Source organism: Chiloscyllium plagiosum, chromosome 6 (assembly GCF_004010195.1).
Source record: "Chiloscyllium plagiosum isolate BGI_BamShark_2017 chromosome 6, ASM401019v2, whole genome shotgun sequence".
Taxonomy (NCBI): domain Eukaryota; kingdom Metazoa; phylum Chordata; class Chondrichthyes; order Orectolobiformes; family Hemiscylliidae; genus Chiloscyllium; species Chiloscyllium plagiosum.
Genome location: NC_057715.1, coordinates 70,769,343 through 70,790,816, shown reverse-complemented (window position 1 = coordinate 70,790,816; position 21,474 = coordinate 70,769,343). Strand labels below are relative to the sequence as shown.

The window sequence follows — 21,474 nt, the reverse complement described above, 5'->3', positions numbered from 1 at the left end:
ATGCTTCTAGGAATTTTCGTGTGTGTCTCTGTTTGACTTGTCCTAGGATGGATATGTTGTCTCAGTCGAAGTGGTGTCCTCCCTCGCCCATATATAAGGATACTAGTGAGAGTGGGTCATGTCTTTTTGTGGTTAGGTGATGTTCATAAATCCTGGTGGCTAGTTTTCTGCTTGTTTGTCCAATGTAGTGTTTGTTACAGTCCTTGCACGGTATTTCATAAATGACATTTGTTTTACTTGTTGTCTGTATAGCGTCTTTCAAGTTCATTAGCTGCTGTTTTAGTGTGTTGGTAGGTTTGTGGGCTACCATGATGCCAAGGGGTTTTTAACAGTGTATTTTCTAATTTCCACCCTACTCTTCAGCTTATATTATCTACCCTTCCTGTCACACTTTGACTTTCATTCACCTCTTCACTCAACTGCAGCTCTACTCTTGTTTCTTTTCGATTTTAAACATCACTTTCATTGAATCTTCATCCCCTCCACTCCTCACATTTCTCCCCCTCAAATAGTTAATTTAAAGCTGTATCTATAACCCTCCTATCAATGGAATATAAAAGTAGAGAGATGTTGCTAAAACCAAACAAGGCACAAATCAGACTACTGATAGAAGTTTGTGAACCGCTTTAAGCCTCTTATCTAAGGTAAGAAACACTGGCATTGAAGACAATCCATAGGCAGTTCTATAATTTGATACCACAGAATATGGGATGGCACAGTAGCTCAGTGGTTAGCACTGCTGCGCTCCCAGTTTGCTTTATAGTGATACTAACCTGCTGCACATTCCTCCCTGTCTCAGGTAGTACTCATCTCGTTTCTAAATGTTTTTTAAAAATTTAAAATACAAATGAAATTATGCTAATTACTTCAGTAAAGTCTGATAGGGTTTCACATTATATACACCTGACATATAAGAAAAGTATTGATAGAATGGGTTCAGTTACTGAAAGGAGTCACTGGGTAGAAGATGTGATTATTGACATATACCACTCTCACAGCAATGCATGACTCACATCAAAGAGTGTAGTTCTCAATGATTTCCATTAGAACTGGATGATTAAATTGTTGAATTTGTAGTACAGATACAGAAGGATTAAAGATATTTGAAAATAAATCTATTGTATTTCTAATCTCATTCTTGATAATAGTATCAAAATTATTGAATGCAGCTAACCAACAATCAAAAAAATTGTTCACAATAAAGTTAAATAACAAACACCTCAGAGCTTCATAAATATTTCAATGCATAAATATTATTAACATTAACATGCTGCATTGTACATCAAATTTTGAGCCCTCCATTTCATTCCTGCCTAATACAGTAAAAGAAAATTTAACTTGTGTTGTGTGCAGTTTTGGAGTCCACATTGTAGGAGAGATGGGACAGCACTGGAGAAGCTGCAGTGAGATTTACAATGATGTTGTCTGGGCTGCAGAGTTCAGTTATGAAGAGAGATTGGATAGTTTTTTTTCTCCTTAGCACAGAGGAGACTCTGATTGAAATGCATAAGATTATGAGAGGCATAGACAGATAGAGTAGATACTGTGGCAGGACCAATGACTGGGGGCATTGATTTAAGGAGAAAGTGAGGACTGCAATGCTGGAGATCAGAGCTGAAAATGTGTTGCTGGAAAAGCGCAGCAGGTCAGGCAGCATCCAAGGAGCAGGAGAATCGACATTTCGGGCATGAGGATCTTCCTGAAGAAGGGCTCATGTCCGAAACATCGATTCTCCTGCTCCTTGGATGCTGCCTGACCTGCTGTGCTTTTCCAGCAACACATTTTCAGCTCTCATCGCCAGCATCTGCAGTCCTCACTTTCTCCTAGAAGATTTTAACCCACTGCGAATCCTCTTGCAAGGATGCCTTCCTTGAAGAAGCTCTCTTCCTCCCTCTACAAGGATTTCAGTGAGTCCCTCTCTCACTGCACACCCCAGGTCATCTCCTCTGCCCAGAAGCTCTTCAGCCACGTTCTCAAACAGACTCGCTACCACAGCATTCCTGAAGAAGGGCTCATGCCCGAAACGTCGATTCTCCTGCTCCTTGGATGCTGCCTGACCTGCTGCACTTTTCCAGCAACACATTTTCAGCGGCATCGATTTAAGGTAAGGGTCAGAAAGTGTACATGACACCCAGTGGGTGAATCAGGAATTCTCTGCCTATAAGGATGGCGGAGGCAGAAACCCTCATAACGTTTAAATAACATTTAGATGTGCACTTGCAGTGCCAAGGTCAAGTGCTGAAAAGTGGGATTAAAACAGTTAGGTGTTGGTTTTTAACCAGTGCACACTCGATGAGCTGAAGGGCCTCTTTCTAATCTGTGGATCTCTATGACTCAGAATTCAAATATTCTCATACCTTTTTAAAAAATATATACAAGTCTGTCCTATATTTTCAATTCAAAATACTAGCCTGATTATCATCTGGGACTAGATTTCCAAATTGTTCAAGGGAGCCTGAAATACAATTGCTCACCATCAGCCTCCAATGCCAGCTTGCTGCCACAACCCAACTCTGAGTTATTTTCAATGTGCACAGGTTAAAACAAATTGGCAGCATGGCAAACAGCAGTGGATCCTTATTCAATGAACGGCTTAATGAAGAGGAATATGTGAATCTTGTAATGCTGTTATGATGCCAGTTGATACAGAAAAATAACGTTTCAACTAATTTCTTGACACTTTCCATTACAGAGACTCAAATCCAGGGAAAATACATCCCTACCTCAATTCTTTAGTGTTCCACTTAACTGACTCCTTCCAGGTTTTCTACCATTGACAGTAGAGACAACTGGATATGTCCTTCCAAATCTGATGTGAACTTTTCTTCAAATCTTAAATTCTCTCAGTTCTAATGCTTGCAGATTTCTAATCAAACTCTTCTAGTTTGGTATTTTTACGATGTAATAATATCCTTCCTATAACAGGATAATCAGAACTGTACAAAGTATTCCAAAAGGTACCCTCACCAATGTCCTGTACAACTTCATTCTGATGTCCCAACTCCGATACTCAATGGTCTATCACATTTTATTAAGTTTTCTGGGGCACCCCCAGAGCAGTAAAGGCAGAAAACCAGTTGCTTCAACACAGAAGTAGTCCACTCTAGAATACTGTTTGTAGCCGGGTGGGTTTCATTCAATGTATGCTAGCAAAGACAGGCTTAAGAATGGAGTCGAGTATAAAACTAATAGACCATGTGACCCAGACGCCATCCTCTGATTTGATGCTTTGGCTCAAAACAGAAAGTACACCAGACTGATAGAATAAAAGCATCAGTACTGTAGCCAGGATTGCTGCATTTACCAACATGTTGTGTTGAAGATTCAGGCTGTGGTAATCTTTTTGGATTGAGTAAATCTCAGCATACACGTCCAGTCAGTGGCACTCTTCACAATGAGAGGTTCTATTATCCTGACAAAGACACGTGCAAGCTCTGGTCAGAGAAGCATAATGATTTCCCCTTTCCCATGTTACAGATATTGTGGCGAAGGGTTTCAATAAGAACAAATGAATGGCCACAGTTACCAACACAATAACACCCTTACCTGATTCAGAGGTTACAGACCTGGTGCAATATGTTGTTGAGTTCTGTGAGCTTCTCCTTCCTAAAACACAGCTAATGCACACAATGTACCTCAATGAGTCATAATATCAGATGTACAGTATGGAAACAGACCATTCGGTCCAACTCACTCATGCCCTCCAGATATCCCAACCCAATCTAGTCCGACCTGCCAAACCCTTCCTATTCATATACCCATCCAGATGCCTTTTAAATGTTGAAATTGTACCAGCCTCCACCACTTCCTCTGGCAGCTCATTCCATACCCGTACCACCCTCTGTGTGAAAAAGTTGCCCCTTAGGTCTCTTTTATATCTTTCCCCTCTCACCCTAAGCCTATGCCCTCTAGTTCTGGACTCCGCGACGCCAGGGAAAAGACTTTGGCTATTTATCCTATCCATGCCCCTCATGATTTTATAAACCTCTATAAGATCACCCCTCAGCCTCCAACGCTCAAGAAAAACAGCCCCAGCCTATTCAACCTTTCCATATAGCTCAAATCCTCCAACCCTAGCAACATCCTGGTAAATCTTTTCTGAACCCTTTCAAGTTTCACAACATCATTCCAATAGGAAGGAGACCAGAATTGCACCCAATATTAACAGTGGCCTAACTAATGTCCTATACAGCCACAACATGACTTCCCAATACTCAATACTCTGACCAATAAAGGAAAGCAGACCAAATGCCACCTTCTCTACCCTATCTACCTGCAACTCCACTTTCAAGGAGCTACGAACCTGCACTCCAAGGTCTCTTTGTACAGCAACACTCCCTAGGACCTTACCATTAAGTGTATAAGGCCTGCTAAGACTTGCTTTCCCAAAATGCAGCACCTCCGATTCATCTGAATTAAACTCCAGCTGCCACTTTTCAGCCCATTGGCCCATCTGATCAAGATCCTGAGGTAACCTGCTTCGCTGTCCACTACACCTCCAATTTTGGTGTCATCTGCAAACTTACCAACTGTACCTCATATGCTCATATCCAAATCATTTGTACAAATGATGAAAAGTAGTGGACCCAGCACCAATCCTTGTTGCACTCCACTGAACACAGGCCTCCAGTCTGAAAAACAACCCTCCACCACCACCCTCTAGCTTCTACCTTTGAGCCAGTTCTATATTCAAATGGCTAGTTCTCCCTGTATTCCGTGACTTCTAACTTTGCTAACCAGTCTCCCAAGGGAACCTTGTCAAAAGCCTTACTGAAGTCCATATAGATTCTAGATTAGAGTGGTGCTGGAAAAGCACAGCAGTTCAGGCAGCATCCGAGGAGCAGGAAAATCGACGTTTCGGGCAAAAGCCCTTCATCAGGAATAGATGAAAGGCTTTTGCCCGAAACGTCAATTTTCCTGCTCCTCGGATGCTGCCTGAACTGCTGTGCTTTTCCAGCATCACTCTAATCTAAAATCTGGTTTCCAGCATCTGCAATCCTTGTTTTTACCTAGTTGAAGTCCATATAGATCACGTCCACTGCTCTGCCCTCATCAATCCTCTTGGTTACTTCTTCAAAAAACTCAATCAAGTTTGTGAGACATGATTTCCCACGCACAAAGCCATGTTGACTATTCCTAATCAGTCCTTGCCTTTCCAAATACATGTATATCCTGTCCCTCAGGATTCCCTTCAACAACTTGCCCACCACCGATGTCGGGCTCACTGGTCTATAGTTCCATTGCTTGTCCTTACCACCCTTAAATAGTGGTATCACGTTAGCCTAACTCCAGTCTTCCAGCACCTCGCCTGTGACTATCGATGATACAAATATCTCAGCAAGTTTAGGCCGAGGTAAAAGAAATGCTCTCAAAAGACTTTAGGTGTACAAGATTTCCCTCTCTGAAAATCCACATTTCCCTCCGCTTCCTTCTCCTTTCTCTGCAAGCAACATTTCTCTTCTGCCTTTGTTTAATTTGCTGTCATAATGCAGAGCAAAGTGAATGGCAACTAAATACCTACGAATGGCAGGATGCTCTGACCAGGATTCTTGAAGTCAGAACCAAGATCTTCTCCATATTCAGCATCTATGCCTGTCAGTCACACTAATTGTTAGCAACTCTGAAAATAACCAATGCGCTGGATAAACTCAGAAAACAAAGCTTAATTAGCAATGAGCCTGAGAGTGTTTGATGGTCTAAATTCTTCCTGTTGCTGAACATGTTTAGCTGTGCACGTTTTAAGAGACGGTGTGGTTCAAAATGGAAATAATGGCATCAAATCAGCATTATACATTAACCGATACCTACTCTCCTTACTACCAGCACAGGACCCTATACCTGCATTAACAGCTTCACTATAATATTTGCTGTCACCCTGCAACATGAGAAACCAGAGCTGGAGGAACACAAGATAACACTCCTACATGCTGTAACTGGGAATTTGCAGGATGATGCCATTTTGGTGTAAAACAGCATTGCCGTACTGTAACTATGAGCACTATGAAGCCAATTCTGTTACCTGTCTATCTTCAAAATTGAAAATATGAAAAATCATTTTCCAAACTAGGTTTTGTTGAACATGAGTGAAAATTTCTTGGTGCAACTCGAAGCAATTTGAAGCCAAAGATGTTCAACTTCTAAAATGTTTACGCTGAATTATCTAAAATAAATGCATTTTAAGCAATATGCACTTCAAACAACATAAGGGTTGCCATCTCACAAAAAAAATCAGTTTAACAGATCTATTGCTAAAATGTTGGTATGATTTTAAATATAGGTTTCTTGTTAAATAAACTGATACAAACATACAATTTTCTCTACGTAATACCTCTAACAGAGAATCTTCAAGTTTTGCTAGTTGAATCTTTTTCTCCTCCTCCTGTTGTAGGAGTGTTGTCTTGCGTTCCTCCAGCTCTGGTTTCTCATGTTGCAGGGTGACAGCTAATAGCTTCAAGACATAAAATAGATAAACATTTTTGCAGTAATTGAAAATGCTTTGAAATATGATTATTAAAGATTACCAGTTTATAAGTAGTTAACAAAGACAATTTTCTGTTGATCATAAAGAGAAAATCTTAATTTCAACAGATGTTTTTTACATCTCAGGCATTTTACAAAATTCCTATTCTCCACACAATTCCAATTGGCAATATATGCAAAATGCTACTGCTCACATTCTGTCTTGCACGACACCACTCATCCATTATTCCCTTCTTGATGACCATGACTCCTCAACTCCCAGTACACCTAATTTAAAACACACTAAAACCCTTTTGCATTCTCATTGTTGCTATCACATCTATTTAAACTTAAAATATGTTCCTTGCAAGCCCATCAGTTGTTGCAAACTAACATCACACTATTTCAGTGCATAATATGCTTTCTTCCAACAGCTTAGGTGCTTTCTCGCTCCTAATCTGTTCATGAAGTACTTAGTATTTCCAATTGCCTTCTTCGTAGCACCAACCTTACAGTTAAACATTAACCTTCATTTCTAAATCCTGCACTTTTTAAAGGACAAGACATAATCAAAGCAAATACATAAAAATAATCTTGCTTCCTTTGGATATAACTTGGACTTCATATTACTGTTAACAGGTGTGCACACTCACACACACACACTTTGCAATAAAACTACAGTTTTCATCACTATACAGTGAATAGAATATCCTTTATTGTCACATGTACTCGAGTACAGAAGTTAAGGAGTTCAGTGAAAAATTGTTACAATGGCTACCTCTAATGGCGCCATCTTAGGTACAAGTACATAGGTACAGATCTTGGATACAAAAAGAGGAATAAAGAGAAAAATAGTAGCATTACTTACAGTGTCTAAAAAATAAGTGATAAGTAGGATAGTTATAACATAGTTAAAGGATTGCCATTACAGTCTAGTAAAGAATTTCAAAGACATTATACTGCAACAATAATATCTTCCACACAATATAAAATACTATATTATTAACTTGTCAAGATGAACAATACAGAATATGACAAGTAACATACAGATATTAAAAGGTGAGTAAAAGTATATTTATCAATACTTCTTTACCTGTCCACGGAGACCTTCCCTTGTTATCGTAAAATTAACCTCATTGACAATAGAAGCTGCATCAGGTGGAATAGATGGGTTGGGGTTGCGAGTTGCGAGGAAAAGGCGAAATTCTTCATTGTAGTCAATTATTTTATCACCAATTTGTACAACATACCGAGGTCCTGTAATAATAGCATACATGGTGCAAAATTTGATTAATGGCACTCAAAAACAGGCCACCTTGAAAAGAAGGTAAACATTTGTGTACCATGATGTGTTTACACAACTTGTTGTTAAGGAATGCACTGAACCCACTCAACACCCAAAGTACTTTACACACAAAAAACTAGTTAGTGAAAAAGTTAGGAAAGGTTCAAACGTGGTAGTGAAAAGGTAGATATGAAAATTTTGAACATCTAGGTGAGACGTTGAAAAGTTGAAAGAAAGCAGGTGTAAAGTGAGAAGTTATTGAAGGTTCTATCATTAATAATGTGGCAGAGGAACACTAAGTAGGAGAACTGAAGGGCTGAGGATGGAATGCAAGCCTGGAGGTAATTGATGAGGTAACAACACTGGACCAAATTTGAAACGAAGGATGTCTAATCTGGGGATTGGCAGTAAAAAAGGAGATGAAGTCAAGAAAAACAGAAGTAGGTAAGCAGCACTTTATGCATGGAAACATGCAAATGGTTCAACATTGGGTAATGTGGAAGATGTTCACAGTAGTGTTCGGTATGAATATTGATGAGGAAATTGAGTTTGGAAAGAGTAAAAACATGCTTGTGGGTTTCAAAGACATGAAGTTGAGATAAAGCAGAATCAATTGTACTTGCTGCATTCATTTGAAAAAGATAATGCTGCAGAAATTCTACAGACTGCCAATCACACTCTCTTGACATGAAGATTTATTATTAATGTACAAAGTTTCATTCCTTTGGCTTTCAATTATTTTTGAAAATTTTTCAAATATTAAATTTGAAATTACATTTTATATTTTTATCTTTTCTATCTCTTTTCCTTTTTTTTACACAATCAGTTGTCCTCCCTGTCTATTTCTCTTTCTAAACCTGACTTGATATTGAATTCTCCCACACTAAAATATACTTTTTTTCTCAATTTTCTACTGTTTATTTCTCAATCCCCAAACTGATTGCTTAGGGAGATATAGAATTGCCTTTTTCACTCAGGTCCCAGATCCCTCTTTATCTCACTTTACTCTTACCAGTTCTCACTTTCAGCAACTTAGATAGAAAAATGTATTGAGATAAAAAAGCTGAATGTTAGAACTAACTAACAACAAATGCTATCAGAAGACCTGCTGGAGAAAAATCTGGTGCATAATGGACAGTGAAAATTCTGGAACATCAGACAACAGAAACAGAATTATACTACTTAATTACTATTAATCAGTAACAGCGATTTAAAATCCTCTTTTGCATGAAATTGTCAGTTTTAAACTGCATATCCTTAAACTCATTGCAGTCAATTCTATTGATTTCTTGTAGCAAAACTCACATTCAACACACTATCAAACAACTCAAAGTTCTAGATCTATGCCTCACAGCACCACAGCACCAGAGACCCAGGTTCAACTCCCACTTCAGGCAACTGTTTGTGTGGAGTTTGCACTTTCTCCCCGTGTCTGTGTGGGTTTCCTCCGGGTGCTCCAGTTTCCTCCCACAATCCAAAAATGTGCATGTTAGGTGAATTGGCCATGCTAAGTTGCCCGTAGTGCTAGGTGCATTAGTCAGAGGGAAATGGGTCTGGGTGGGTTGCTCTTCAGAGGGGTGGTATGGACTTATTGGGCCGAAGGGCCTGTTTCCACACTGTAAGTAATCTAATCTATTTGACACTTTTCTGAAAAAACATAGAGGAACTAAACCTTAGTTCTGAAAAAACATAGATGAAGTATATAATTAAAGATGAGTTTTAATGGATTCAATTTTTTCTTTGTAAATGGTGACCAGTATTATTAGGTCACGTCATACAATGGAAGAGTTGTCTTTTGCTGTCATTAGAAATGTGACACTGTAAGCAACTTCAGGCACAGTTAAATGCTGCTTGAAACTCACTTTCTAATGTGGGTATACCTACAGCAAACAGATTGCAGCTCAAAAAGGTAGCTCACCACTGCCTAATCACAGGAAGCTAGTGAGGAGTAATACATGCTGACCCAGTTCGTGAATTCCACATCCCATAAATGCAAACAAAACACATGGAACGCAAGTAATCACTGTCAATGCAGCTTTCATCAGGTTTACTGTTGGAATCATCACATTTGAAACCTTAAAAATGATCTGATTTGACATAAAATTTCATTTTTTATGCTAATATTTTCATAACAAAATACAAGAAAAATTATACTTAAATCAGCAAGCAGAATTTTGAATTTTAAACTACATATTAAGCCAGAATTACTGCTGAGCATTCTCTCTGAAAAACTAATTTTATGTATTCATTAAGATTTAAAAAAAGATGTATGACTATATAGTCAATATAATCTGCGCTTATCTCGGTCTTGCTGTCTAAAATTCTTCAGTATGTTACTTGCTAAGCATGTTTGATCACATCAGTGTGGTTGGATGTAGAATTAAATTAATATTGAGCAAGGGTAATTCCACATCACATATATTGCTAGATCTGCTGGAAGCTTTCTTCAAGGGATACAGAAAACACTGTCACTTCATTACTGATCACATATTTTGAAATTTTTTAGTGTAAGTTTTTCCCTTTATTAACTACTAAATATATCAAGAGAATAAAAGCATAAACACAGAAACTTAGGCAAGTAAGGTTTCTTAAGAGCCATATAAGGTGTTTCCATATCAACAGTTAAGAGTTTTGTTGAAAGCTGGATTAAAGAAATGCAATTATCTGTTCACAAAGTTTATTATTTTCTATTCTGAATCTGCAGACTTTGCACTGTACACATCACGCGTCAATGAAATGGATGAAATAATACTGTTTCAATTAAGCTTCTCATAAAGGTCAACAGCATTAAAACTACTTCAATGACATAAAACTTTTCATAGTTGAATGTGTTTAGTACTTTAACATAAAAGTGGTCTACTGTCGTGCTTTAATGTGAGAAGTGCAGCATAATGCTATTGTTGTATGATACCATAGCAATTTTGGCACTACTTAATTTTCTTCCTTCATGCCCAGGAAAGGTGAATCAAAAAGATACAATGTGGACATGCCGATGTTGGACTGGGGTGGACAAAGTTAAAAATCACTCAACACCAGGTTATCGTCCAATAGGTTTGTTTGGAAGTACAAGTTTTCAGAGGGTTGGAGCAGTATCATAGGACACAGAATTTATAGTAAAAGATCAAAGTGTCATACAAGTAATGCGTTGTATTGAACAAACCTAGGTTGCTGTTAAGTCTTCCATCACCTAGAAAGGGGTTGCAGGTTTTGGTTGGTCAATATGTAAATCCAAGAACTTCTTTCAAGTCATAGTCTCAAGATAACTTAAGGTTTTGTAAAAAAAAAAGTGACATCTCAGCTTAGACAATGAATGAATTAAAGGTGTGAGATTAGGATTTGTCTGTATTCCAACCTTGAGTCAGACTTGTTCTACTTACAAAGTAGGAATTTATAACATGTTACATGAATTGACTGCCAGCATATTGTGTGCTTTTTGAATAAAATAGAATGTATCTACAAATACAAATTCACCCCAAAGACCTGTGTGTGCGTGTGTGTGAGAGAGAGAGAGAGAGAAAAAGAGAAAGACGGAGAGAGAGCGTGTATGCACACTTGATAGACTACGTACAGAAGTGTGACAAATTATATACCTGTGAGAGGGTGTGCACGCGTGTATGTGTGTGTGTACACACGCATGTGTATGTGCGTGCATCTGAGAGAGCGTGTGTATGAGAAAGGGTCTCCATGAATGTATGTGTGCTTGTGTGTGAGTGAGTGTGTGAGAGTGTATAGTGTAGTGGGGTCACCTGTAGTGTTACAAGATCCCGACTGAGGTCATCCAAGTGGCTATTAAACTTGGCTATCAGCCTCTGCTCAGTAAGTCTGCATTGTTGCGTATCCTGAAATCCACTTTGGAGGACGGTCACCTGAAGATCCGAGGCCAAATGTCCTTCACCGCTGAAGTGTTCCCCAACTGGGAGGGAACACCCCTGTCTGGCGATTGCTGCTCTGTGTCCATTTATCCGTTCTCGTAGATTCTGCTTGGTCTCGCCAATATACCATGCCTCGGGGCATCCTTGCCTGCAGCATGTGAGATAGACAATGTTCACTGAGTCACACGAATATCAGCTGCATACGTGGTGGGTGGTGTGCCCACATGTAATGGTAGTGTCCATGTCGACACTGACACGTCTTGCAGAGATCGTCATGACAGGGTAGTATGGTGTTGTGGACGATATTGCCCTGGCTGGGCAGTTTGCTGCGAACAATGGCGTGTTTAAGGTTTAGTGGTTGTTTAAAGGTGAGAAGTGAAGGCGTAGGGAAAATCTTGGTGAGGTGCTCATCCTCATCGATATAATATGTTGCAGGCTGCAAAGAACAAAGCATATTTTCTCCACTCCAGGGAAGTACTAGATGCCAAAGGGCACCCTATCGGTCTGTCTCCTGAGGAGGTCGTTATGGTTACTTGCTGTGGCACATTGGTACTGGCGATTGATGAATTGAGCATCATATCCTGTTCTTATGAGTGCATCCTTCAGCACCTTCAGGTGCCCTGTTAAAAAAAAAAGGTAGTGGATTCGCCATAGCACTGGCACTAGATGGGACTTCTATGTAGCTAATGGGAGTTGCAAGCCAATTGAACATTATATTCATCAGAATATTAAGAACATACATGGGACTTCTTAATTGGCTGTTGAGTTTTCACCATGATGAGATGGTAAGAAAGTGTACATGGGGCTAGATTTTACCAAAAATTGGTCAAGTGTTGAATTCAGGGAGTTTCAAAGGCAGTTTTACTCTGAGAGCTATCTTACACAAATCTCTGTTGCTTATGTTATTATGTGTGAACCTTGTCTCTTTGGTACCATACTTGTGTTGTCATGTGCTCAAGTGGCAGAAGTACTTACAATTCCTGGGATTTTTACACTCTGTGCCATATTTAAAACTAAAGTCAATCTAGCTACAAACAGTGCTTCACAGCACACATAATGGGAAGGAATGGAAACCCAACTGTGTATGAAGGCGCATAGCCAGCATGGATAACTCTTCATTAGTAACGTACGTTCATAGGTGAAAATGTATCACTAATTTACATCATCACCTTGACTGCCATAGTAACTGCATCTTACAAGGATCAAACTACACAGATAGTAGTGTTCAACATATCTACTGCCCTTGTCCTTTGAGATAAAATTGGATGTGGAACCTTAGTGAATTTCTGCCGTGCATCTTCTACCTGGTTCGCACTTCCACTACTAAGCATCAGGTGACGGAGGGAGTGAATATTTGTGGATGTGATGCCAATCAAATGGGCTGTTTTGTCCTGGATAGTGTGAAGGTTCTTGAGTATTGTTGGAGCAGTACAAATTCTGGCAAGTGGGGAGTATTCCATCACAATCCTGACTTGTGCCTTGTATATCGTGGACAGGCTTTGGTCAGGAAGTGAGTTACTCGCTGCAGTTTTCCTAGTCTCTGACCTGCTCTTCGAGCCAATATTTAGTGGCTTGTCCAATTCAGGTTAAGGTCATGGCAATTCTAGCATATTAATAGTGAGGGATTCAGTACAGTAATACCATTGAATATCATGAGAAATGGTTAGGCTCGTCTTGTCATAGATGGTCATTGCCAGCATTTGTGTGGTGTGATGCTACTGGCCCAAGACTAGATATTGTCCAGTCTTACTACATTTGAACATGAACTGCTTCAGTATCTGAGGAGTCATCAATTGTGTTGAACATTGTGCAGTCAAAAAACACCTCCACTTCTGACCTTATGACGGAGGGAACATTATTGATAAAGGAGCTGGAGATGGTTGGGCCTAGGACACTACCATGAGGATCTCCAATAGAGATGTCCTGAAGCTGAGATGACCGACCTCCAACAACCACATTCACCTTCCTATGTATCAGGTACGAGTCCAATCAGAAAAACACTCTGCCCTGATTTCCATTGATCCGAGTTTAGCTAGGGGTGCTGACGGTCAGTTGAATGCAGCCTTGATATCAAAGGTTCTGTCACTCTCACATCACCTCTGGAATTAATTCAGCTCTTCTGTCCATGTTTAAACCATGGCTCTAATGAGCTCAGAAGTTGAATGGCCCTGGCAGAACGCAAACGGGGCATCATTGAGTAGACTGTTGCTAAGCAGTGCTTGTTGATGATGCCTTCCATCTCTTTACTGATAATAGAGAGCAGGCTGATTGGGCAGTAATTATCTGAGAAAATTTCCTGATGAAGGGCCTTTGCCTGAAACGTCGATTTTCCTGCTCCTCGCATGTTGCCTGACCTGCTGTGCTTTTCCAGCACCACTCTAATCTAAACTCTGGTTTCCAGCATCTGCAGTCCTCACTTTTGCCGAGTAATTATCTGAGTTGGATTTGTCCTCCTTTTCGTATGCATGACACACCGAGGCAATTTTCCACATTATTGGTAGATGCCAGTGTTACAGCTGCACTGGAACTTGTTAGATACAGGTGTTGCAAGCGCAAATCTTAAGCACAAATCTTCAATGTTATTGCCTCTAAATGTTGTCAGGGCCCATAGTCTTTACAGTATCCAGTGCCTTTAGTTATTTTTTGATAACACATGGCAAGAATCCTACTGTTCTGAAGACTGGCATCTGTGATGCCATGGATCTCTTGAAAAGGTCAGCATTTCTGGCTGAAGACTGGTGCAAAACATCGGCTGAAGCATTCAGAACATTGTGATGGGCTTTTCCATTATTGAGAATGGGGATGTTTGTACGGCCTCCTCATCCAGGGAGTAGTTTTAATTGTCCAACACCATTGACAACTGGACATTATAGAGCTGCAGAGCTTAGATGTGGTCATTGGTTGTGGAATCATTTAGCTCTGCATATCACTTGCTACTTAAGCAATTGGCCTGCAAGTAGTCCTGTGTTGTGGCTTCACCAGGTTGACACCTCATTTTTAGGTATGACTAGTGCTGCTCCTGACATGCCCTCCAGCACTCTCCAGCGTTGATCATAGGGTGGGGGATAGGCCAAGCCATGAAGTTGCAGATTGTGTTGGAATACAAGTCTGCTGCTGTTGATTGTTGCCCAAAGTGCCGCCGTGTGGATGAACAGTTGAGTTGCTAGATCTGTTCAAAGTCTGTCCCATTTGGCATGGTGATAGTGTCACACAACACAATGGATGGTATTCTCAATTTGAAGGCAAGACTATCTCCATGAAGACTGCAGTATTCATTCTAAAGGTCCTTGATTCATAGCAAAATAGAATCAAAGTTACATGTGGTGATTGTACAAGTATAATCAGAGAACACGGAGATAATACTTATTAGTTGAGACATGTGATAACTTTAAGAAGCATTACAGGACTACATTTTGACCAAAAGCAGAGAAGTTTGAGAGAAATGAAGGTGTTTCAATTATGCACGTTAAATCCTTTTTATCTATGAACAATACTTCAAGATATTGCTATGTCATGAAATTTGTAATCTGGATAAATCATGTCTAGGCATAAATAGAAATTAAGTACTGCTTATGCAGAACATTTATATAATATCAAAAGCATTGTGGGTTAAAGGTAAATATAAGCTTGAACTAAGCCAAAAGTATCCATGATATTATTAGCAACTTTATACTAGGACAGAACAATAATACTAAATGATCTCCTCAAGAACCAATCCATAAGTTTCATACATAATGTTTTTGTGACTTTCACAGATACCACTACCATAGCACTAAGACCTTTCTGTTCTTTTCGAGTACCAGGTCTGATTTCCAACCCGCATCATTCAGACACTCATACAAACTGAATCATGTTAATTATTTTACTCCATTTAACCAAAATGATTGACTAGAATCACTTACCCTGCGCAATAAGATCCCTTCTCAGTAGTGGATACAGTACAGGCTCAACTCCATCCATCTCTTGAATAATTAGTGTCTTCCCAAAACGCACAGCCAACTCCACTGCTGTTATGAAGTTCGAATCCTGTCCAGTTGTTAATAGAGACAATTATTTAATATTTAGCAATCAGGTACATTGTAAAATGTGTGATCTAGTGAAACAGAAAGATTCAACTTATACTTAAATACAAAATTATCATAATTTTACACATGTGCACGTCATGCAGATCTCCCTAACAAGGATTTACATGAAACTTTTTACATGAAACTTTTTACATGAAACAAGGTATCGTCTTCAATAATAACTTTTTCACATTCTGTTGAATAAAAGCAGACTAGAAGCAAAAGCAGAAGGGTGGTTTTCATCAGCCAAATCTCTTGTCTGTGCCCCCCACCATTGCACCAGATTGGGGCAGATCAAGGTATCCCAATATAAGCCAGCAGGTGGACCATACTAATTAATAATCATGAAGCTGCCATTGCTCTGGCCTCCACGAACACAGTAAATTGTGATGAGGCATAAAGTTGACCCTTAATTTGTAATTAGTTGACTACTTAATTCGCCTCAATTGGTGCTGGGGCAGGAAAGTTGAATTTGGGTCGACCTGCCAGAATTTTATTTCTGTGATGGCAAGGAGGAAGCAGCTATCTGCCTGCTTCAATCCACTTGAATATCCTTCCCCAGGCTTCACAGAAGGCAGAGTATTCTGACCAATATTTCAGGTGAATGATTTTTCATTAACTCTGTTTTGCTCCTCAAATGTGCTTGACGTGTTGCATATTCCCAGACGATTCTGTATTTATTTCAGATTGCCAGCATCTACAATATTTTGAATTTTTACAAGAATCAGTTTGCCTCAGGCATCTCCATTCCAGCATATATCCACAACCTTAAAGATTCACTCCCTCCAACACCAAAGCACAGGCACAGCAGTGTATACCACATTCAAGGTACACTGTAGTAACTCACCAGGGCTTCGTCAGAAGTACCTTCCAAACCTGTGACCTCTACCACCTAGAAGGACAAGGGCGGAAAATACATGGGAACACCGCTATCTGCGAGTTCCCCTCCAAGCCATACACCACCCTGATTTGGAAAGATATCACTGTTTCTTCACCATCAATGCACCAATTTCTGAATCTCCCTTATTAACACTACTGGTGCATCTATTCCAGCTACACCAAGCTGCAGAGGTTCAAGAAAATGGCTCCCAACCACCATCGTCACAAGGGGATTTGGAGATGAAAATTAAATTCTGGCTTTGCCAACAATTCTGTCTTTTGATAAAAGCTAAAGTAATGTCAATGAAGTCACAGAAGAAATTTATACCTGCTATATGGTTTGATTTTCAATGCTGTTTGTTTCAACAATTTCATTCTAATTTTAATTTTTTCAAGAGTTTAATTTGGAGTTTGCTTGATGTAGATTTGGTTAGAAGAGAAGAAATTTGAGAACAATTTTATCAAATCTAATAGCTGCATGCCATTGAATAGAACCCTCATTGATGTTTCAAATTAGATAGGTTTATAAAACTAAATGCTTGGCACTCCCACCACCTTCCTGTATCCCTAACATATCAACTATACTATGATGGACAAGGAAGGCAACAAGCAGCTTTATCGCCTTTAGGCCTTGTGAGGGCCTCACTTCTGGGTGGAGAAGGCAAACGCATGTAGCCTGGCAACTTTCACGATGTGGGCTGTGATCAGGCAATAAGATGGGACTACCTCCTTTGAGTTTCTCTCCTGTCTTTGGCCAATTCCAATTTTAGGTGAGAGTATCATAGAGACCACACAAGTAATAAATTCAATCAGACACATTCAAAAGAATTTTAATTTACTGAAATGCAGGGCTAGATCTAACAAGATGCCCTGCTCCCACCACTTGACCTAAAAGTATATTGGGGAGCCCAGCCATGAGCCCAACAGCTGCTCTATTTGATGGCAGAATCAGAGATAATTGTTCGAAGACTAAATCCCTGCCATTTTCTCAGGACGGAGGACTAAGAATCTTGCAGAATTGCCGCCATCAGCTTTACATGGTCCACAGCATCAGAATTCAGATATGGGTAAATTGCCAATGACAGTATTATGATGCTATTAGCCTGTTGCCTCTTCCACCCCTATCAAGTTAAGGATGTGCAGTTAGGCAAAGGGAAGGCGATCCAAATGATATTATATATCCTCCCTTTCAACTCTAGGAGAGCATAACTCTAGCCCATAGTTACTTTGTTGTTTATTCACTTCATAAGGTGATTAACTCTAACTACTGCAAGAATACATACCTGTTGGTTAATGACTTCTAGGCGTGCCTCCTTCAAGTGACTCTTTAACCACTCTGTGGCACGTGAAGATGGATCTATTAAGAATGGGCAAATACGGCTCTAAAAAGAAAAATATCAAAAATATGTAAAGGTAAAAAGTACATGTATTTCTGCATACATTTTCAAAATACAGCATGTAATCCATGTACTGGAAAATCAGTAAAGAAAGTATTCATGCAGTTTTTACCCCCTCCTACTAGAAAATTGGCATCCATCAAAATTAGAAATGTAGAAGGAAGAAGCATTTAAATGTTGTCTTTTGAATGTTTTATCAATCAATGTATGAAAATTTATGTATGAATCATTCTGTTAATTCATAGAATCATCTTTTATGTTCTAAAAGTTGTGTTTTCTTTCAAAAGAAAAGTCATGATGGAAAACCAAAAATAACTAAAATTGATCATTAACCTTAGTCAGCTATAATGCTTCCTAATTAAGATTCATTAGAATTGCCTTGCACATGATACAAATTAATGCCACGAAGCAGAAAATAGGATCTAAAAAGTAAGTAGGTACCTTGTTCATAATTCATGTTTGCTAATAAACCAAAATATACAGGAGCTCATAAATTTTACCTGACATGATACTTTAACAAAAAACAAAGATGATGCTTTAACTAGTAATTTTCTTTCAAAATTTGAACGCAGCTTTAAATAGGCTGATTTGAAAATTCAATAAGAAATAAATTATATTCCCAGGACCTATCTTTGTTTTTTAACAAAAGGAAACTATGATAATATGTTAAAATCTAATCAAGTGTACACAGAATGACTTCATCGGCCAGAGACCATAAGTATTCTGCAGCTAACGCAGTTCCACACTGTAACACAAAATGAGTCTCAGTTTCACTTGTGGGTCTACTGGGTCAAGTAATTCAATGGTTACAACAATAAAAAGGTAATGTCAACTTTCAAATTGGATTTGTTACGAAAGAGGCATAGCTTTCACATATTGATTGACAATATTCAGTCTATTTTACAAAGGTGTAGCAATGTAAAATAAGTAGGAAGATAAAAAAGATCGCAAATGCAACAAATTCCTACCCTGATTTTCAATTTATTGATCTATTTGCGAAGCAATGAATGGAAAAATAAAAATATAGTTGCCATTAATATAAACTATGTAAATGACATGTAATCAATGCAGCAATAACATTCCAAAATACAAAGCAGAAAGATGAGTAAAGCAATATATACAATTTCAATTGAACATTGACTCCGGGAAATTTAGGTATTTTGCATAATTCAATAATCTTTAATAATTACAAATGGGTTAGACTCGATTCAATAATCATTGATAAATTAGTGCCAATTCAGAAAACAGATGCAAAAAAATAGCAATAGTCATTCAAAAATATTAAAACTGACATTTGCAACTGAGTTTTACTTTCATTATGCTATAATTTGAAAGATGGCATAAATATTTAGGCTTTGTACAAGAACGTATGTCTGTCTTTGAAGAAATTCTCATCAATTTTAACTCCCAATCTACTCTGGATGAGTGAATTTGAGGAGCAGTGTGGCACAAATTGGACAAACAGACTGAAGTTTGAGGCCAAGTTTTACTCCTCCTCTGCACTTGCAGGTCACTGATCAGCTTCTTACTTGAAACATGCAGAAAATAGGAGTTGCCCAGTTGGCAGGATTAAACATTTAAGCAGAAGCTACAAGTAGCACCAAACAAAGGTTGGCCAACAAGATAAGTTATACGGAAAGGATTAGGCCAAGCTGCTTGCACACATTGGTAAAGTGGAAGCAGTTTCCCCATTCAGCCCCATGTTAAAGTGTAATTGGGGTCCCTTTGAAATAATGGGATGAAGAAACGTGATTTGCATTAATTGTGAGGAACATCTCTGTTTCTGGCCAAAGCAGCAGTCACTTAACTGTAATAAGCTATTACAGTCCTCCGATCCAACCAAATGGTTTCTGCTAAGTCTTAGGTTTTAATCTACTCATTGTACTTCTTTAACTGAGAAGTAAAATTAAACGACTGATAAGAAACTTTCCAACTGTTCATTTGTACTTTACAAATACTTTTTAATTTGGGTTCTGTAATGAATGAAGCAAACAATTTTGGTAAACTGAAGTACAGATTAAATAATATAGTACAATTTATATAAATTAAACCATTTCAAATTTTACAAGGGCTGAATAAATGGACTTAGAAGGTAATACACAAATGGACATCAACACTTCCTAATTGTTAGAAAACAGTCAATACCACAACAAGAACAATTCCAATCAAATACAAGAGAATAAAATCAGCTGAGGGATTTTATTTATGTAAATTATATGCATTCCTCAATGTATGCATGTATTTTTATTAAAACTGTTGCCTCAAAACATGTTAATCAAATAGAACTCATTTTTAATTATGACGTATTAACAATGTTGCAATAAAGAAAGATAAATGAGTTAAATTACCTGTAAGATAACAAGAGCATTTTCCACAGAGAGGTCATCTGATGGCAATCCTTCACTCTTCCAAATTAACTGCTCACTTTCAGTGTAGAGAAAATGACGAAGATCAAATTCTGCTCAAACAAACATGAAGGTAATTACAGATATGTGGATAATGTTCCATCTCACTTTCATCCTAGCCTTCACCTTCGACAAATCACCACCTACTATTTTCACCAATACAATGCCACCAACAAATATATATTGACACGTCCCTCCCAGCTTATATTTCCTTCTGGCTAAACCTAATGTAGAATTTTGCATCTCTTCTCAATCAGATAATACAAAGAAGTAGTAAATAATTGTGCTCTAATGCTTCCCTGCATTGTAAGAGCACACTTTCTTTGCATACAGTGCAGGGCACAGTGTAGGAGGGGGAAATTGGAAAGGCCGGGGAGCTGACAGTATGTGGTAAGGGGAGGAATGTTGACTTTGACGGACGGGCCCAGTCAGGATATGGGGCCAGTGAAGAAAGCTGACACTATTTCCAGCCCAAAGGACAAATGGGATAGCCTTTCAGAAATGTACTCACCCCACTGCCTCTGATGTCTACCAAGCTCACAAAAGGCATGATAGCTCTCAAGGCTGAGTCCACCACAGTCACAGGCAGTGCATCCCAGATCATAAACACATGCTGCGTTAACAAGCTTTGCCACCATTGGTTCCTTTGCCAATCCCTTAAATCAGTATTCTCTAGTTTTGACTCTTCTATTGGGAACAGGCTTTCCCTTTCTATTCTATCCAGACCTATCATGATAGATTAGATAGGTATCCTTCGGCTCAATAAGTCCACATTGACCCTCCAAACAGTAACCTACTGAGACCCATTCCCATACTCTATATATACCCCCGACTAATGCATCTAACACTATGGGCAATTTAGCATGGCCAATTCACCTAGCTTGCACATCTTTGGACAGCAGGAGGAAACCAGAGCACCCGGAGGAAAGCCATGCTTACACAGGGAGAATGTGCAAACTCCACACAGGCAGTCACCAGAGGCTGGAATCAAACCCGGGTTCCCTGATACTGTGAGGCAGCAGTGCTAACCACTGAGCCACCGTGCTGCCCATTTTGAAAACTTTCATCAATTTTCCTCTCAATTCCAAACTTCTTCTCTCAAATCCTAATGAA

The 21,474-nt window shown here is 39.0% G+C and overlaps 1 protein-coding gene across 5 annotated transcripts in view; it reads right to left on the bottom strand.

Moving 5' to 3' along the window:
* The window catches only part of LOC122550689 (cytoplasmic dynein 2 heavy chain 1), a 555,979-nt gene that overhangs the window by 264,550 nt on the left and 269,955 nt on the right, over nucleotides 1–21,474 (bottom strand). For 4 of the 5 annotated variants that reach the window (XM_043691809.1, XM_043691805.1, XM_043691807.1 and 1 more), the window contains exons 64-69: nucleotides 20,305–20,414; nucleotides 18,925–18,945; nucleotides 17,843–17,941; nucleotides 15,519–15,642; nucleotides 7,553–7,716; nucleotides 6,329–6,448 (exon numbers count right to left, since the gene is read on the bottom strand). In XM_043691809.1, the coding sequence (XP_043547744.1) occupies nucleotides 6,329–6,448; nucleotides 7,553–7,716; nucleotides 15,519–15,642; nucleotides 17,843–17,941; nucleotides 18,925–18,945; nucleotides 20,305–20,414 (638 nt within the window). The remainder of the gene's footprint in view (nucleotides 1–6,328; nucleotides 6,449–7,552; nucleotides 7,717–15,518; nucleotides 15,643–17,842; nucleotides 17,942–18,924; nucleotides 18,946–20,304; nucleotides 20,415–21,474) is intronic. The other variant, XM_043691808.1, reaches the window with a different exon arrangement.